This window comes from Desmodus rotundus, chromosome 7, assembly GCF_022682495.2.
Source record: "Desmodus rotundus isolate HL8 chromosome 7, HLdesRot8A.1, whole genome shotgun sequence".
Classification (NCBI taxonomy): Eukaryota; Metazoa; Chordata; class Mammalia; order Chiroptera; family Phyllostomidae; genus Desmodus; species Desmodus rotundus.
This window is the reverse complement of record NC_071393.1, coordinates 65,531,807-65,550,508: the sequence shown is the minus strand read 5'-3', so window position 1 is coordinate 65,550,508 and position 18,702 is coordinate 65,531,807. Positions and strand designations below refer to the sequence as shown.

At 39.2% G+C, this 18,702-nt stretch overlaps 1 protein-coding gene across 1 annotated transcript; it reads right to left on the bottom strand.

The window, feature by feature from the left end:
- Positions 1-9,830: 9,830 nt before the first annotated feature.
- On the bottom strand, positions 9,831-10,767 carry OR10G3 (olfactory receptor family 10 subfamily G member 3). The gene is given in 3 exon segments (XM_024567972.2): positions 9,831-10,033; positions 10,036-10,584; positions 10,587-10,767. Coding segments are annotated over 3 exon segments (933 nt in total).
- Between the last annotated feature and the right edge of the window lie 7,935 nt (positions 10,768-18,702).

Below are 18,702 nucleotides of genomic sequence, written 5' to 3'. Positions count from 1 at the left end.
ATATTTAAGTATTGTAAAATATATGTGAGAAAGAGTAAGTATTAAATGCATCACAGCTAAACACTTTCCTGGGAGAATTTCCTGCTTGTTACATCTTTTCACCTTCTTCCTTTTGCAGCTACTTAGTAGCCTGCATTACAGGCTCTCACTCACCAATCTCTCCTTGGAGGTAATTTGGTATTTCTACCACCAGGTGGAGATGTCCCACTGCTCTTCACTTACAATCAAAGAAGATAGGTTCTTAAGACTTTGAGGGTCCGGGGGAGGGGTCAGGTTCTTTCATTCCGCTAGTTAAGTGCCTTCACCCCTGGAGAGCGAAAAGAATTTGAAGAGTGAGCCTAAAAGGTCATGCAGTACTTCCTGTCATTGTTTTCTTAGTCTTTTGGTTTCCATGGGGATCTGTGTTTGAGTACGAATTCTGAATCCATTTACTACCCCTTAAGGCTTGGGGCTGAGCCCAGAGACTAGCTGTGAAGAACAGCAGGAGTTGGAATGGGTGGAAAGATTTATTTGGTAAATCTGGATAGCAAAAGCTGAGGACAGGTATAGGAGGAGGAGCGATGGGGTGGGCCTTGGAATGGGTTGCACAGAGTAATGTGAAAAGCGGACAATGTTTTTAGTTTAAGTAAAATTGGAGACATTAAAATCTTCAAAAATTCTTCAGTCAAGGATACTCACCATAGGTCATCTTGGGACACACTCTGGGCCCTGTAGACTTCCAGGTATGCTCCCACTGCTATCCAAACACATCAATAGACAAGTGTCAGAACCTGCCTGTGGTTCTCCTGATGTGCCCCTCGGTTCCAAAAGCCGTCCATAGCAAGCTATGAGAACTCCGAGGAAGGACCATCCACTGTATACCCTAGGCGTGGCATAGTGCCTGGCACGTAGTAAGCTCTCAGTAAATCAATAAACACATTTAAAACATTTAAAAACAAATAAAACAATAAAAAATTGCAGTTGGCTCATCTTAGTTTTCTGTATAAATAAGATGAAATAAAAGCATACTTAATATGTTGACTAATTGCTCCTTTAAAAAAAAGATTTTATTTATTAATTTTTAGAGAGAGTGGAAGTTAGGGAGGAAGATGGAGAGAAACATCGAGAAACACCAAATCATTGCCTTTGCTATGTGTCCCAGACCAGGGGCCGACCTACAACCCAGGCACGTGCCCTGACTGGGAATCAACCAGCAGCGACCTTTCACTTTGAGGAATTACGCCCAACTAGCTGAGCCACACTAGTCAAGGCTAATTGCTCCTTTTTACTTTTTTTTCCCTTCTGAAATTCTACTTCCCCAGCTTTTATTTATATCTTTTGGCCTTCCCTAGATCTATTCCAAGGTCTTTTAAAAAATATGGGTTTTTTTAGACCAGTTTTAGATTTACAGCACAATTGAGCATAAGGTACAGAGATGTCTAATACACACCCTGTCCCCATCCATAGCCTCCCCATTATCAATGTTCCCACTAGAGAGGTACATTTGTTACAATTGATAAATCTACCTTGACACATTAAGCAGCAGTCTCTGAACCAATGGGGAAAGGAAGCCTGAACTGTAAAATTGACAATTTCCTGGAAGCTCAGTCTGAGAGATGAAAAACTCCAGGAGATCTAGTTATGGGGATTCCCCAGGTTTTTTGAGTTTTACCTCCAGGACCTCTACCTTAGTCTCCCAAAGTATATCAGAAAAATCCATCATGCTTCTAGTAGCAGGAGGGAAAATGAAACCATTTTGAAATAAGGCAGAGCTTTGTCTTTCTTACAAGTCCTGCCTTCAGGGGAAACTATTTAACCAGAGCCTAACCTGCTGGGATATTGTCATAGCCTAACTGACCTGGAAGAAAGGAAATACTCAACTCTAGTCCCTTCTAGCCATCCTGTCCCTGTCTTTCTGAGAGGGTACTGAGAAGCATATGTAGAGTTCACAGCCCACATGTCCAGGCTGAGTAAAAGACTCAGATCTAATTATAACACTATAGAATGCTTACCCTCTCCCCATCCCTCACTACTATATTACTAAAGTCATATTTACAGTAGTCCTTTTTACTCAATATATTATACCCAGTTATCAAGAAAAAAGTATAAGACACAATAAAAGAAAAAACAAAATAAAACAAAAACAAAGAACCCTATAAACAAACAAACAAAACACAGTTTGAAGAGACGATGCTGACGCAGATCTCGGCCCATGGGATACTGTGTTGTGGCTGCAATATACCAATACACATGGACTACAGAAATGCTGTGGAGAAAAAGGGATGGCATGGCCATTCTCTAAGTGAGAGAGGGCGAGAGGGCTAGAGAGACTCCAAGAGAGACAGAGCCGACCCCTGCCTGGACAGGATTTTATTGCTTTTCTGGGCACATTACATCGAGGATGGTCCTCATTTACTATGCACAGGTTCACCACAGGTGATTACCTTTTAAGGACAACAAAGGACAAAAATACCACTAATTACTTCAAAGAGAAGGATGTTACAGCTCAAGGGGGAAACTGCTCACACTCCATACTTGGGTGGTTTAGCGCAAACTTTAGGAAGTTAAAGGTACTCAGTAAACATTTGCTGCCTCAATTCAGGGTGAGGGAGTTTTAGCAAGAGCAAGTCTCATAGAAGCCTATGTACAATGCAGGCCTGATTTCCCACGGGAGAACCTATCCATGGTCGTGGGTCCTGCCCACAACCTCGCACCCCACTGGCTTTTCCGAGTGGGGCTGAGCCACATTTCCCATGCTTGGAACAGTTCCCCACACAATGCAAATATTAAAATCAGACTCAGTTATGGCAGGGATGTTGGAATTATCAAAGCAGGAATTTATTTTATTTTTTAAAAAAGATTTTATTTATTTTTAGAGAGAGAGGAAGGGAGGGAGAAAGAGAGGGAGAGAAACATCAATGTATGGTTGCCTCTCGTGTGCCCCCTACTGGGGATCTGGACCCAACACAGGCATGTGAGAGAGAGAGAGAGAGAGAGACAGAGAGAGAGAGACGTAACAATTTGTTGTTCCATTTATTTATGCATTCATTGGTTGCTTCTTCTAGGTGCCCCGAATGGGGATCGAACCCTCAACCTGGCATATTGGGACAGTGCTCTAAGCAACTGAGCTACCTAACCAGGGCCTCTGATTCAGTTTTGGAAGATTGTTTATTTCTAGGAATTTATCCAGATTGTCCAGATTGTCCAATTTGTTGGCACCTAGTTACCTGTAATACTTTCTTACAATCCTTTGTATTTTTCTGGTGTCAGTTATTACTTCTTCCTTTTCAATTCTGATTTTATTTATTTGGGTCCTCTCTCTTGTTTTCTTGATGAGTCTGCTTAGAGGTTTATCAATCTCCTTTATCTTTTCAAAAAAACAGTTCTTGGTTTCATCAATTTTTTGTATTGTTTTTAGATTCAGTTTCCTTTATTTATGCTCTGATCTTTATTATTTCCTTTCTTCTACTCACTTCGGGGTTTATTTGCTGTTTTTTTCTAGTTCCTTTAAGAGTAAAGTTAAATGGTTTACTTTGAGATTTTTCTTGTTTCTTGAGGTAATCCTGTAATGCTATGAATTTCCCTCCTAAAACTGCTTTACCTGTGTTTTATAGGATTTGGACTTTGTGTCCTTATTTTCATTCATTTCAAGGTATCCTTTGATTACTTCCTTGATCTCATTGTTAACCCATTTATTATTTACTAACATGTTATTTAGCCTCCAAGTCTTTGCATGTTTTTTTAGTATTTTTTTCTTGAGATTGATTTCTATTTTCACACCACTATGGTCATAAAAGGCGATTGATGTGATCTCAATCTTCTTAAATTTATTGAGACTTGTTTTGTGTTCTAACATGTGGTCTATCCTAGAAAATGTTCCATATGCAATTGAACAGAACACATATTCTGCTGCTTTAGGATGAAATGTTCGAAGGTATCAGTTAAGTCCACCTGTTCTGATGTGTCATTTAAGGCTATTGTTTCCTTGTTGATTTTCTGTCTGGAAGATATATCCATTGATGTCAATGGGGTGTCAAAATCCCCTACTATGATTGTCTTACTGTCAGTCTCTCTCTTTTATGTTTATCAAAATTTGCTTTATATATTTAGGGGCTCCTATGTTGTGTGCATAAATGTTTACAAGTGTTATATCCTCCTGTTGGATTTCTCTCTTTATCATTATGTAGTGTCCTTTGCCCCTTATTATAGCCTTTGTTTCAGATTGTATTTTGTCAGATATAAGTATTGCTACCCCAGCACTTCTTTTCATTTCCATTTGTGTGAAATATTTTTTTCCATCCTTTTATTTTCAGTCTGTGTGTAACTTTCATTCTGAGGTAGGTCTCTTGTAGATAGCATCTATGTGGGTCATGCTTTCTTATCTGTTCAGCTATAGTATGTCTTTTGGTTGGAGCATTTAAGCTATTTACATTTAAAATGATTATCAATAGGTACATATTTACTGCCATTTTATTCTTTTAACTAGGTTCCTCTGTTTCTCCTCCTCCTACTCCTCTTTTTTCTTCTCCTTCTCCTCCCACTAACATTTCTTATAATACTGCTTTGGTGGTAACAAACTCCTTTACCTTTTTCTTTTCTGGGAAGCTCTTTATTTCTTTTTCAATTTTAAATGATAGCCTTGCTGGGTAACATAGTCTTGGTTGCAGGTTTTTGCTTTTCATCACTTTGAATATTTCATGCCAATCTCTTCTGGCCTGAAATGTTTCTGTTGAGAAATCAGCTGACAGTCTTATGGGAGCTCTCTTGCAGGTAACTAAATATTTTTCTCTTGCAGCTTTTAAAATTCTCTCTTTGTCTTTAATTTTGCCATATTAATTATGATGTACCTTGTGTAAGCCTCTTTGAGTTCATCTTGTTTGGGACTCTCTGCACTTTTTATTTATTTATTTATTTATTTATTTATATTTTTATTCAGTTACAATTGTCTGCATTTTCTCCCCATCCCTCCACCCCATCCCAGCCAGTCCCACCTCCCTCCCCCTCTCTGCACTTCTTGAACTCATGTGTCTTTTTCCTTCGCCAGGTTAGGGAAGGTTTTGGTCATTATTTCTTCAAATATGTTCTCAATTCTTTGCTCTCTCTCTTCTCCTTCTGGTACCCTAAGATGTGATGTTGTGACACTTCATTTTGTTCCAAAGGTCCCTTAAACGATCCACATTTAAAAAAAATTCTTTTTTCTTTTTGCTCTTCTAATTAGATGCTTTCTGCTACCTTGTCTTCCAAATCACTAATTTGGTCCTCTGCTTCATTTAACCTTCTGTTTATTTCTTTTGGTGTATGCTTCATTTCAGATATTGTATTCTTTTCTGACTGGTTCTTTTTTTATGGTTTATATGCCTTTTTCCATACTACTGTAATTCTCACTAAGTTCCTTCTAGTTCTCACTAAATTCCTTGAGCATTTTTATAACCATTTAAAAATATTTTATTTATTTATTTTTAGAGAGAGGGGAAGGGAGGGAAAAAGAGAGGGAGAGAAACACCAATGTGAGAGAGAAACATCTATTGGTTGCCTTCTGCATGTGCCCAGACTGGGTAGTGAATCCTCAACCTAGGCATGTGCCCCAACCAGGAAAATCCAACCAGTGATGCTTCGCTACTCAGGATGACACCCAAGCTACTGAGCCACACTGGTCAAGGGTCAACAATCTTTCTTTGTCTCCTACTTCTTTCCTCTTTTGTACCTCTTAGATAAGACCATGTGGTTTATCAAAATCCTATTCTTTTGGTTTGAATTGATCACTCTGGCTTTAGCCTGGAAACCCCAAAACACTCCACCCATGGGATTGAATAAAGACATGTAATAATATTATTTTATTAGTTGTTAGGAAAAGAACTATGATAATAATTGTGGTAAACACCTGGGGAAACTGCAACAAGATATATGATAGCCTTTGGAATTTTTTTTTGTTTCAACAACTATATATTTATGCTTATTTTTATAATTCATTATTCAACTATTTTATTTGCTAAATATGGTAAAATTATTTAATAAATAATTGTCTAGGGACTTCCAGCCAAGATGGAGGTGTAGGTAGACACTCCGTGCCTCCTCACACAACCAAAAGAAGGACAACAACAATTTAAAAACAAAAACAACAAGAACTGACAGAAAATCGAACTGTATGGAAGTCTGACAACCAAGGAGTTAAAGAAGAAACATTCATCCAGACTGGTAGGAGGGGAGGAGATGGGCAGCTGGGCAGAGAGGACTCATGGCAAGGTGGCGGCTGGCAGACCCAGTGAGGCTGCGGTTGGTGGAGTGGGTGGTCCCTCATTTGCCGCAAGGATAAACCTGGAGGAACAACTGGGGAGTGAGACAGACCTTGCAACCCAGGGCTCCAGCGTGGGGAAATAAAACCTCAAGCCTCTGATTGAAAACAACTGAGGGGCTTGAGGCAGCAGTGAGAGAAACTCCCAGCCTCACAGGAGAGTTTGCTGGAGAGACCTACAGGGTCCTAGAACACACACAAGCCCACCCACCCTGGAATCGGCACCAGAAGGGCCCAATTTGCTTGAGGTAGAAGAGGAAGTGACTGAAATCCATTAGAGAGAAGAGCAAGTGCCATAGTTCCCTCTCTGACCCCCCCCCCCCACAGTGTCACAGCGCATCATCATGGGTTACCCCACCCTGGTGAACACCTAAGGCTCTGCCCCTTACTACATAACAGGTGCACTGAGACAAAAAAAAAAAAAAAAAGAAAAAAGAAAAAATGGCCCAAATGAAAAAAATAGACCAAAGCTCCAGGAAAAAATACAACTAAGCCATGATGACATAGCCAACCTATCAGATGCACAGTTCAAAACACTGGTAATCAGGATGCTCACAGAATTGATTGAATTTGGTCACAAATTAGATGAAAAAATGAAGGTTATGCTATGTGAAATAAAGGAAAATGTACAGGGAACCAATAGTGATGAGAATGAAACTGGGACTCAAATCAACAGTGTGGACCAGAAGGAAGAAAGAACATTCAACCAGAAAAGAATGAAGAAACAAGAATTCAGAAAAATGGGGAGAGGCTTAGGAACCTCCAGGACATCTTGAAACATTCCAACATCTGAATTATAGGGGTACCAGAAGGAGAAGAGGAAGAGCAACAAATTGAAAACTTATTTGAACAAATAATGAAGGAGAACTTCCCCAGTATGGCAAAGGAAATAGACTTCCAGGAAGTCCAGGAAGCTCAGAGAGTCCCAAAGAAGTGTCACCCAAGGAAGAACACACCAAGGCACATCACAATTACATTAGCCAAGATGAAACAGAAGGAGAGAATCTTAGAAGCAGCAAGAGAAAAGAACACAGTTACCTACAAAGGAGTTCCCATAAGGCTGTCAGCTGATTTCTCCAAAGAGACCTTACAGGCAAGAAGGGGCTGGCAAGAAGTATTCCAAGTCATGAAAGGCAAGGACCTACATCCAAGATTGCTCTATCCAGCAAAGCTATCATTTAGAATGGAAGGGCAGATAAAGTGCTTCTCAGATAAGGTCAAGTTCAAGGAGTTCATCATCACCAAGCCCTTATTATAGGAAATGTTAAATGGATTTATCTAAGAAAAAGAAGATAAAAAATAGGAACAGTAAAAATGACAGCAAACTCACACTTATTAGCAACCACACCTAAAACAAAAACAAAAGCAAACTAAGCAAACAACTAGAACAGGAACAGAACCACAGAAATGGAGATCACATGGAGGGTTATCAACAGGGGAGTGGGAGAGGGAGAGAGGGGGGAAAGGTACAGAGAATAAGTAGCATAAATGGTAGGTAGAAAATAGACAGGGGGAGGTTAAGAATAGTATAGGGAATGTAGTAGCCAAAGAACTTACATGTATGACCCATGGACATGAGCTAAAGGGGGGGAATATGGGAGGGAGGGGGTGTGCAGGGTGGAGGGGAATAAAGGGGGGAAATGGGATAACTGTAATAGCATAATCAATAAAATATATTTAAATTTTTTTTAAATCAATGCTTAAGCCTTAAAAAAATAATTGTCTGTTTTGAGGGAGTGGATATCTAGTGGATTTATTTATTTATTTTCTGAATGGGATATTGAGAAATTGAAAATGGTTAGTTTTCTGTATCCTATACTGTTTAGGCGGACTTGTGAGTCTCTGTGGAGGTGAATGTTCATATGACTAAACTCTTGGCTGTCTGCTATGATTGAGAGACTTGACTTTATTGATAACATAATTTCATCAGTGGATAAAGCAAGTATTTAATATAAAAAGCTGAGAATGAGACAGAGGCATAATAAGTTAAGATTGGATGCATAGAGATATAGTGCACAAAATTTGCCCACATTGTTTAGGTTTTGGACTAACTCAGTGAAAGGCTGTCAACCTCATGAGTGTAAATTGATATGAAATACTAATTTGGATAAATTATCCTGGTGCCTTGATTAATTGTCCTATTGTAATGGGAAATTTTATACAGTACTTTACTTTTTGGTGTGGAGGAATTTATAATTGAGACATTTGAAAATATTTTATTGTGTGCCCTTTTTTGAATTGTTTAATTTGGTTTGGTTTGTGAAATCACCAGTTAAAATAAGCTTTAACCCAGTCAGAAAGGAAGGATACACTAATTGAAATAAAGAACAGTTTACAGGGAAACAACAGTAGAATGGATGAAGCCAAGAATCAGATCAATGATTTGGAACATAAGGAAGCATAAAACAACTATGCAGAACAAGAAGAAAAAAGAATCCCCCCCCCCCCCTCAAATGAGGATAATATAAACAGTCTGGGACAACTTAAAGGTCCAACATTTGCCTCATAGGGGTGCCAGAGGAGAAGAGAAAGAATAAGAAATTGGAAATCTCTCTGAAAAAATAGTGAAAGAAACTTCCCTAATTTGGTGAAGGAAATAGACATGCAAGTCCAGGAAGTGCAGAGAGTCCCAATTATGATGGATGCAAAGAGGCCCACTCCAAGAAATATCATTATTAAAAGGCCAAAGGTTAAAGATAAAGGAAAACTCATAAAAGCAGGAGATAAGAAGTTAGTTACTGGAAGGTTGCCAGATAGGAGGGGGAAGGGATAGAATGGGTAAAGAGATGAGGGGACTAACAAGTACAACTAGGTAGTTACAGAATGGCCATGGAGATGTAAAGTACAGTATAGGAAATGGAGTAGTCAAAGCACTTAAACACATGACCCATGGACATGCACAATGGTAGAAGAATTGTCTGAGGAAGCAAGGGGTGCTGGGTGGAGGGGGGCAAAGGGAGAAAATCAGGACAATTGTAATAGCATAATCAATAAAATATAATAATAAAAAAGGAGAAGCTTTATTTCTTCATCAGGCATGGTAGAGTAAGTACTTTAGTTCCTTTTCATAGCACATAGTGGCCTCAGGAAGCTCTCCAACCCAGGCCTATTAAAATGCACACAGCAAAGCCTCTATGGTTTCTCTTCTAGCACTAGCTCTAATGTATATATCCAGTTGAAACAGAACTAAAGAATATTCTCTCATCAAAAGAACATAGTCCAACCTATGAAGTATTGACCAATGTCAACCTAGAGACTAAAAAGCCTGTTGGATGTTTTTGGTATGCCAATCTTCTAGATGTCATGTGTGCCAGATTTTGCTGTCTTCTGAGTGGCTTTAATCTCATTCTCTATTCTTGGAGCAATTGAGTTGTTTAACTGGAAGGGATACTAAAGAACTGCTGGGAAGTAGTATTTTACCTTAAACTGTATTTGATCTTGATGTATTGATATTATATGGCTACTAAAAGAAAAAGCAAGAAGAAAAAATCCTCATTGATATCTAAACATTAGACAAAATTGTAAAGATGAAGGTTTCCCCAGGTGGGGACAGACACTTTCAAACCTGACTCTTAGTCCTTGGGCCCCCTATCATTCTTTTCAGACCCAGTTTCATCTCTTGGTTCCGCTGAGTGTAGATGAAGGGGTTGAGAAAAGGAGTGATGGCTGTGGGGAACAGAGCCCCTACCCTGTCCAGGGGGCTGTTTGTTTCAGGTCTCAGGTAGATGAAGGCACAAGGCACACAGTACATAGTTACCACATTACATAGGCTCCGCAGGTTGAAAAGGCCTGGTGCTGCCCATCAGCTGTATGTATTCTCAGGATAGCCTGAATGATCTGTATTTAGGAGAGGAGAATCAGGGTGAAGCAACTGGCAACCACCACCCCAATGTCCACAAAGGTCACCAGCTCATTGACTGTTGTATCAGCACAGGCCAACTTTAAAACTGCAGGGATGTCACAAAAAACGTACTCCACCTGGTTGGGCCCACGGTAAGGCAGATGAAAGCTTAGGATGGCCTGGAGAAGCCCATGGATGGATCCTGCCACCCAAGCTCCAACCACAAGTAAGGTAGTCAGCTTAGCATTTGTGAGCACAGGGTAGTGCAGGGGCCAACATATTGCCAGGTACCTGTCATAGGCCGTCAGGGTGTAGAGGAAGCACTGGGTACTTCCCAGGAAGTGATAGAAATAGAGCTGAGTGACACAGCCACCAAATGAGATGGGCATGAGGCCTAAAGCGAAATTCATCATGAGTCGAGGAACAATGGTCATGGATATGGCCATGTTGATGATGGAGAGAACACCAAGATGTACATGGGATGGGAATGGAGTTGCACATCTACCCAGACAGTGATTAGAATAAGCAGGTTCCCCAGCTGAGTCAGAATGTAGATCAGCAAAAAGAACACAGAAAGAAATGTCCTTATCCTGAGTGGGTAGGGAATTCCTGTCAGGATGAACTCAGTTAACAATGTGCTGTTGACAATTTCCATCTTCTGGAGGGTTGTTACCTAGAGAATGGACAAGGCAGGACTTAGCATGGAGGTGAGAGGAAAGTGAGAAGGAGCTAGAGAAAGAGATTGTAAAAATCTGGGACAGTGGCAGAGATGTTTTTCTCTTATGTGGCTAAGTGGCAAGTAGGGGGGAAGTATGTTCTGTGGCCAGGGTTGGCCTGTTTTGTAAATAAAGTTTTATTGGAACACAGCCATACTCATCTACTTATGTATTGTCTATAGCTGTTTTGGTACTATGATGGCAGAGTGGAGTCATTGCATTTGTCCTGGAAATCTTAAAACATTCACTCTGGACATTCACAGAAAATGTTTGCACCTAGAAGTTTGTACCTAGAGAACTTTGGCCAAAGATTAAGGATTTACTGGAAATGACATGAGTAACAAAGGATATTTGTTTTGTTAGATGTTCTGCCAGTTCGGAAACTTCCAGAGCACAGTGGTTCATTTTTATCTCTGTCAGGATATAAAGTTATATAGAGTGGAGAGTATGCAGATAGGAAGTGAGAAAATTCCTTTCCCCCTTTGTAGTAGACAGAATGGAATAGAATTTTGATTAAATGACTAGTTTTGTATGACAGTGCTTGATGCTGTATAAGTCTACTCTCCAAATTCTTCGTAATTAAAGGAAAATAATGCCCAGGAGGCTATAAGCATATAAGTAAAGTTTGGTTGGTACTTGCTGCTATGTATTTTGTATATAATAATTGTATATAATGATAACTGTATATAATAATTGTATATAATAATATTGTATATAATCATTTTGTATATGATAATTGTATATACTAATTTTATAATATACAATATAATTTTGCATAGTAATAATAATATTTGTATATAATAATATATGATAATGATATCTAATAATTTAGATAATAATTTTGTATATAATAATTTTGTATATAATATATAATAATGTTAAACAGACAGTTCATTGTATATAATAATTTTGTCTTGGGACATGGTAAAGGAAGAGAGAAGAGGAGGAAGTAAAGAGGGATGGCCATAGTGAGAAGTCAAGGCAGCTGCTGTAGTCTCCCAGACCAGAAGAGGTCTGATGTTAAGTTCCGTAGATTTAGAATCTTGATTTGGTCAGGTTTCTCTAGGGAATCAGGCATTGGGAAATCAGTTCACACCACTCAAATACCTGAGACAATGACTTGTAAACCAAACAACCAATTTGTTAATCTACAGTGGGAGATTTCACTCCCATGACTGAAGTGTTATGTCTACTACTCAGGGCAACCATTTACTAATATCAAGGTCCTTGGAAATCAAACTAGGTATCAGATGTATATTTCTGAGTTTTGAATCAGAGCAAAGGGAATTTGATAGAGCACACAATTTCGATGTCAGTATTCTCAATGAATTATGCCTGGTAAATTACAAGCACCTTTATATTTCAATCTTCCCTTCAGATATGATATTTTTTTTCTTCTGAGCAGGAGTGAAGATACATTCACAAAGTACTATACTAAGTATTTTTTCCCTAAGTCTGTATCTCTTTTGTTATTATGTCTTCATTATTTCCAATGGCTTTCTTGTTTTCATCACATTACTTAAATTTTTAGGGTTTTCTTAATTATTTTTTCTCATTTATTTTCCATACTGTTTTCTTACTTGCATTAGGGAAGATTCTTTTTTTTTGATATATTTATTGATTATGCTATTACAGTTGTCCCATTTCCGCCCCTTCACTCAACTCCATCCTGCCCACCCCCTCCCTCCCACATTCCTCCCCCCTATAGTTCATGTCCATGGGTCATACTTATAAGTTCTTTGGCTTCTACATTTCCTACACTAGTCTTACCCTCCCCCTGTCTATTTTCCACCTATCATTTATGCTATTTATTCTCTGTACCTTTCCCTCCGCTCTCCCCCTCCCACTCCCCTGTTGATAACCCTCCATGTGAGCTCCATTTCTGTGGTTCTGTTCCTGTTCTAGTTGTTTGCTTAGTTTTCTTTTGTTTTTGTTTTAGGTGTGGTTGCTAATAAGTGTGAGTTTGCTGTCATTTTTACTGTTCCTATTTTTTATCTTCTTTTTCTTAGATAAATCCATTTAACATTTCCTATAATAAGGGCTTGGTGATGATGAACTCCTTGAACTTGACCTTATCTGAGAAGCACTTTATCTGCCCTTCCATTCTAAATGATAGCTTTGCTGGATAGAGCAATCTTGGATGTAGGTCCTTGCCTTTCATGACTTGGAATACTTCTTGCCAGCCCCTTCTTGCCTGTAAGGTCTCTTTGGAGAAATCAGCTGACAGCCTTATGGGAACTCCTTTGTAGGTAACTGTGTTCTTTTCTCTTGCTGCTTCTAAGATTCTCTCCTTCTGTTTCATCTTGGCTAATGTAATTGTGATGTGCCTTGGTGTGTTCTTCCTTGGGTGACACTTCTTTGGGACTCTCTGAGCTTCCTGGACTTCCTGGAAGTCTATTTCCTTTGCCATACTGGGGAAGTTCTCCTTCATTATTTGTTCAAATAAGTTTTCAATTTTTTGTTCTTCCTCTTCTCCTTCTGGCACCCCTATAATTCGGATGTTGGAACGTTTCAAGATGTCCTGGAGGTTCCTAAGCCTCTCCTCATTTTTCTGAATTCTTGTTTCTTCATTCTTTTCTGGTTGGATGTTTCTTTCTTCCTTCTGGTCCACACTGTCGATTTGAGTTCCAGTTTCCATTGCCTCACTATTGGTTCCTTGTACATTTTCCTTTTTCTCTCTTGGCATAGCCTTCATTTTTTCACCTAGTTTTTGACCAAATTCAACCAATTCTGTGAACTTCTTGATTACCAGTGTTTTGAACTATGCATCCGATAGGTTGGCTATCTCTTCCTCGCTTAGTTGTATTTTTTCTGGAGCTTTGAAGTGTTCTGTCATTTGGGCCTTTTTTTTTTTTTTTTTTTTTTTGTCTTGGCGCGTCTGTTACTTAAAGGGGCAGAGCCTTAGGTGTTCCCAGGGTGGGGCGGGGTAACGCTGGTTGCTGCGCTGTGACGCTGTACGTGGGGGAGGGGCTGAGAGGGAGTAATGGTACTTGCTCCACTCTCCACCGGATTTTAGTCACTTCCTCCGTCACCCACAAATTGGGCCCCTCTGGTGCTGGTTCCCGAGTGGGTGGGCGGGCTTGTGCACACTCTAGGCCCCTGTGGGTCTCTCCAAAGACCTCTCCTCTGAGGCTGGGAGTCTCTCCTGCTGCCGCCCCAACCCCCACGGGCGTTTTCAATCAGAGGTTTGAGGTTTTATTTCCCCATGCTGGAGCCCTGGGTTACTCGGTCTGCTTTGCTCCCCGTAGTTCTTCCCAGTTTATCTGTGTGTGAATGTGGGGCTGCGGGGTGCTACCCACCGCTCTGCCTGCCCTGTTCTCCGCCACTCTGAGTCCAGCCCTCTCGGTTTATTTGTGCGCGAATGCGGGGTTGCAGGGTCTGCTAGTGGTCAGACTGCCTGCCCCTTTCGTCCCACACTCCGCCAGTCTCAGTCCCACCATGGCCACGCGAGTCCTCTCCGCCCCAGTGCCCGTCTCCGCCCCTCCTACCGGTCTGGATGTATGTTTCTTTTTTATCTACTTGGTGTCGGACTTCCTTGCCGCGATTTTCTGTCAGTTCTGGTTGTGCGAGGAGGCTGGTTGTGCGAGGAGGCGCAGTGTGTCTACCTACACCGCCATCTTGGTTCTATATTGCATTAGGGAACGTTCTATATTCTCTGAAATACTCTCTAGGAACTACTATTTCTTTTGAGAAATTTCCTGTAGATAGGGAGTTCCAGTCCACACATTGTGTGCTGAATCTTGTCTTAAAAAAAAAAATGCCAACGATTTATTAACTCAAGAATGAGCAAACTAGTTGGAATATAAAGTTTCAAAGAGCATTTGAAGAACAGGGTATCTGTAGACACTTAAAAAAAAAAAAGACCTTGGCATAAGGTTACTAGAGCATTGTAAAACTGGTTACAGTGCAATGAAATAAAAACCTTAGGTTCTTTGATAAAGAACCTAAGTTCTTTACCAAAAAAATCTACCAAGTTAACATGTTACTTCATAGAACCTGAACTTCAAAAAATTTTTAAATTAATTTTTTAATATTCAGGTACAACCAATATATAACATTATATTAGTTTCATATGTATAACACAATGATTCAATGATTGTATATGCTGAGTCTTGTTTTATTCAACCCAAGAAAAACCATCTTAAAGGGAAGGATGAGGGAAGGCATGTAGACCTGTTTGTAATACTGTCTTTATTAGGTGTGATGTCATTTCAGTTGCGATTAAATTTTCCTCTACCTATTTTTTAAATAATTTTCTTCCCCATTTAGTATGAATATTAACAAGACAAAATTCTTTCACCTTTGATCTGTGACTATCTTCCATGTGTCACTGCTATTATCATAGATCTCCAGGCATGAAACTTAGTATTCATTGGGTGAACACCCTTCTACTTACTCTGATTCATTGATAACCCAGATGTAGCTCTGAGATGACTTAGTTTCAATAACAAAACTGCAGAAAAATAGGGTGTTGGTGCAGGGCAGGCAGAAGCGTGAGCGTGAGAGAGAGAGAGAATGGCACAAAAAGAAACATGGCATTGATGAAACCTCAGTGGACTAGGGTGAGATGAACTCACAAAATAGTGATGGTATATTACATGCATAGTGTTCTCATGATCCTTACAGAAGTTAAATGACAGAGGAGTCCCATAGCTGCATAGTGCTAGAGTTAGCACTACCACTAGGTTTTACAATTTCTAGTCTAGGAGTCTTTCTACATTTTACTTAACGTTACCACAAATAAGCCAAAATAATTTAGTAAGTCATGTTATTTAGATTACCAAATTGTTAGGGGTTTAAAAAATTTAATTGACTTATTCACTTAGCATAATGCTCTCCAGTTCCATCCATGCTGTTGCAAAGGGTATAAGCTCCTTCTTTCTCTCTGCTGCATAGAATTCCATTGTGTAAATATACTATAGTTTTTGGATCCACTCATTTGCTGATGGGCACTTAGGTTCGGTGAGGGACAAATACCATATGATCTCACCTTTAACTGGAACATAATCAATAGAAGAAAAAAGCAAACAAAATATAACCAGAGACATTGAAGTTAAGAACAATCTAACAATGGGCAGGGGGGAGTGGGGAGGGGACAGTGAGGAGAGGGGATTACAGGAACTACTATAAAGGACACATGGACAAAATCAAGGGGGAGGGTAGAGGTGGGGGAGGGAGGGGGCTTTGGCTAGGGTGGGGTGGAGGGATGGGGAGAAAAGGCATACAACTGTAATTGAATAACAATAAAAATTTTAAAAAAGTCATTGACAACATTAATCATCAGTATCCTGAAGTCATAGCTTTGTCTATGATCTGAATAATAATTTTAAGAGTTTGATGGTTCATTCTGTCAAAGATTCTAAACTGGTGTTGCTGCCCTACCTCTAAACCTAGACGTAGTACAATTAAATGCATGTTCTAAAATCAAACAAGTTTTGTTACTATGATTCTGTCAAGTGGCCTGTCTCCTTTCACTGTCACACCAATGTATTTCTTTAGAAAGTAGACAATTGCCTGGGTGCTTAGCTGTATTTTTGTTTTATAGGGACTTAGACTGTGAAGGTATTGATGCTTTATGTTTTTGAATTGTGATCTTATATCAAATACAAATGGTCATCTAGTACAAGCATATTTGAAAAAGATATGGGAATCATTAGTGGACCACAAAAGGATTATAAATCTATAATGGTGACCATTAAAAATGGTTCGTGACTGATTTGGCCAGGGTATTAGGTGCCTTTTCTAAAGAGGCAAGGTCAGGCTTGCCCCTTTTTCAGTAGATGAATTTTGCTTAATTCTGATCCCAAATTATATATACCTAACTCTAGTGATCCATATCTCAAAAGGCCATGAAGAAAATAAAATATATTTTTATTATTTTTCAAAAATTAACTCACTTTCCTTTAATTTATAAAAAGCATCTTAAATATTCACAAAACATATAATCTACCACCATTTTCTGAATTTTACCATAAGACATGTAAAACTGAAAATAATCTAAAGAGGAGTAACTTTGGAATTAATATATATATATAATGGTATATATGTATGCATGCATATACATATATATGGTATATATATATGCATGCACACACATATGGTATATATGTATATGCATATACATATATGACATATATGTATGCATATACACATATATGGTATATATGTATGTATGTATATATTAATTCCAAAGTTACTTCTCTTTAGATTATTTTCAGTTTTACATGTCTTATGGTAAAATTCAGAAAATGGTAGTAGATTAGTAGATTATGTTTTGTGAATATTTAAGATGCTTTTTATAAATTAAAGGAAAGTACTTTGACATAATCAACAAGAGAAAAAAGCAAACAAAATATAACAAGAGACATTGAAATTAATAACATTGTAACAATAGCCACAGGGGAGTGGGGAGGGGATAGTGCGGAGAGGGATATATAGGAGCTACTATAAAGGACACAAGGACAAACTCAAGGGGGAGGGTAGAGGTGGGGGAGGGAGGTGGGACTGGCTGGGGTGGGGTGGAGGGAAGAGGAGAAAATGCAGACAATGGTAACTGAATACAAATAAATAAATAAATTAAAAAAATCTACATATATACAATGACATGAGAAAATTTGAGTTACTAAGTCTGAGAAATGAGACTACAATTTTCCATTAAAATAAAACCCTTCCCTAGCTGGGTGGCTCAACTGTTTGGAGCATCGTTCCATACACCAAAAGGTGGCGGGTTTGGTTGCGAGGCAAGGCACATACTTAGGTTCCAGGTTTGATCTCCAGAGGTGGGGTGTATGGAAAATGACTGATTGATGTTTCTCTCTCACATCAATGTTTCTCTCTCCCTTCCTCTCTCTCTAAAACCAATAAACATATCCTCAGGTGAGGATTAAAAAACCAATAAGACCCTAATTAGCAATGAACTGTTTAAAATATTCATTAACATAGAAATCAGATTCCAGTTTTACTCACATCTATCCTTCACATTTTGGGCAGAGAACCTGTGTTACATGTGGGAGAAAGGACCTGACAAGGACCAAATGACAAGTAGTAAAGATGAAACCACCGCAGAGCTCCAAGATATTCTTATCTTCTTAGGCAGTGAATGAATCTCTGAAGAACGGCAGCTTTAGAGAAAAGTGTGGCCAATGAAAGGCTTGGGAGATATGTTATCCCAATGTAAAATGGCCTAATGGTAGCTGCATTGTTACACTCAGCAGAACAGTGAGGAAAATTTCTGTGAGAGCAGAAATAAATATATTGAATAATTAAACAAGAAAAGACATTGAGAGATAAAGTGACTGAGAATGAAGAAACCTGTTGCACAGTGTTTGGACCCAACATTTATCTATATCTGAAATTTACTCTTTGGTCATTTATATTTGGGAGTATCTTCCTCTTTTCAGTACCTTTCCACATCAGTGATCAAGTCCTGCAGATGATACTTAACTCTGGAAAATGGAACAGGACAATGGCAAGTGTTACTTGGAGGAGAGAGAATCATCTTCACCTGGGTTGTCAGTATCCACAGAGAATCCTTTTGCAATCTGAGAGAAGAGATATAAATCTGTTCTTAGAAAAATTTCAGTGGTTTTGGGTCTCATGGGGTCAGTAGTAGTTTGTCGCAGAGCTTTATCTCTGAGCCCCGTGTCCGCCACGGATGAGAATAAGTCTACCAAGACGTGATCTGCTTGGGGAGGAGAGGTGGCCGATCTCTCAAAGGAGAAGGGCCCAGAGCCTTTTCCTCCATGGGCTTTTATTAAGTTCATTTTGCACAGGAATTCAGATAAAGCTCATCAATCATTGTCAGGAAGTAAGGATCAAACAATATATAACTTATAGAGAACTTTGAGGGCTTGTTCTGAGTTAGGGTCAGTTAG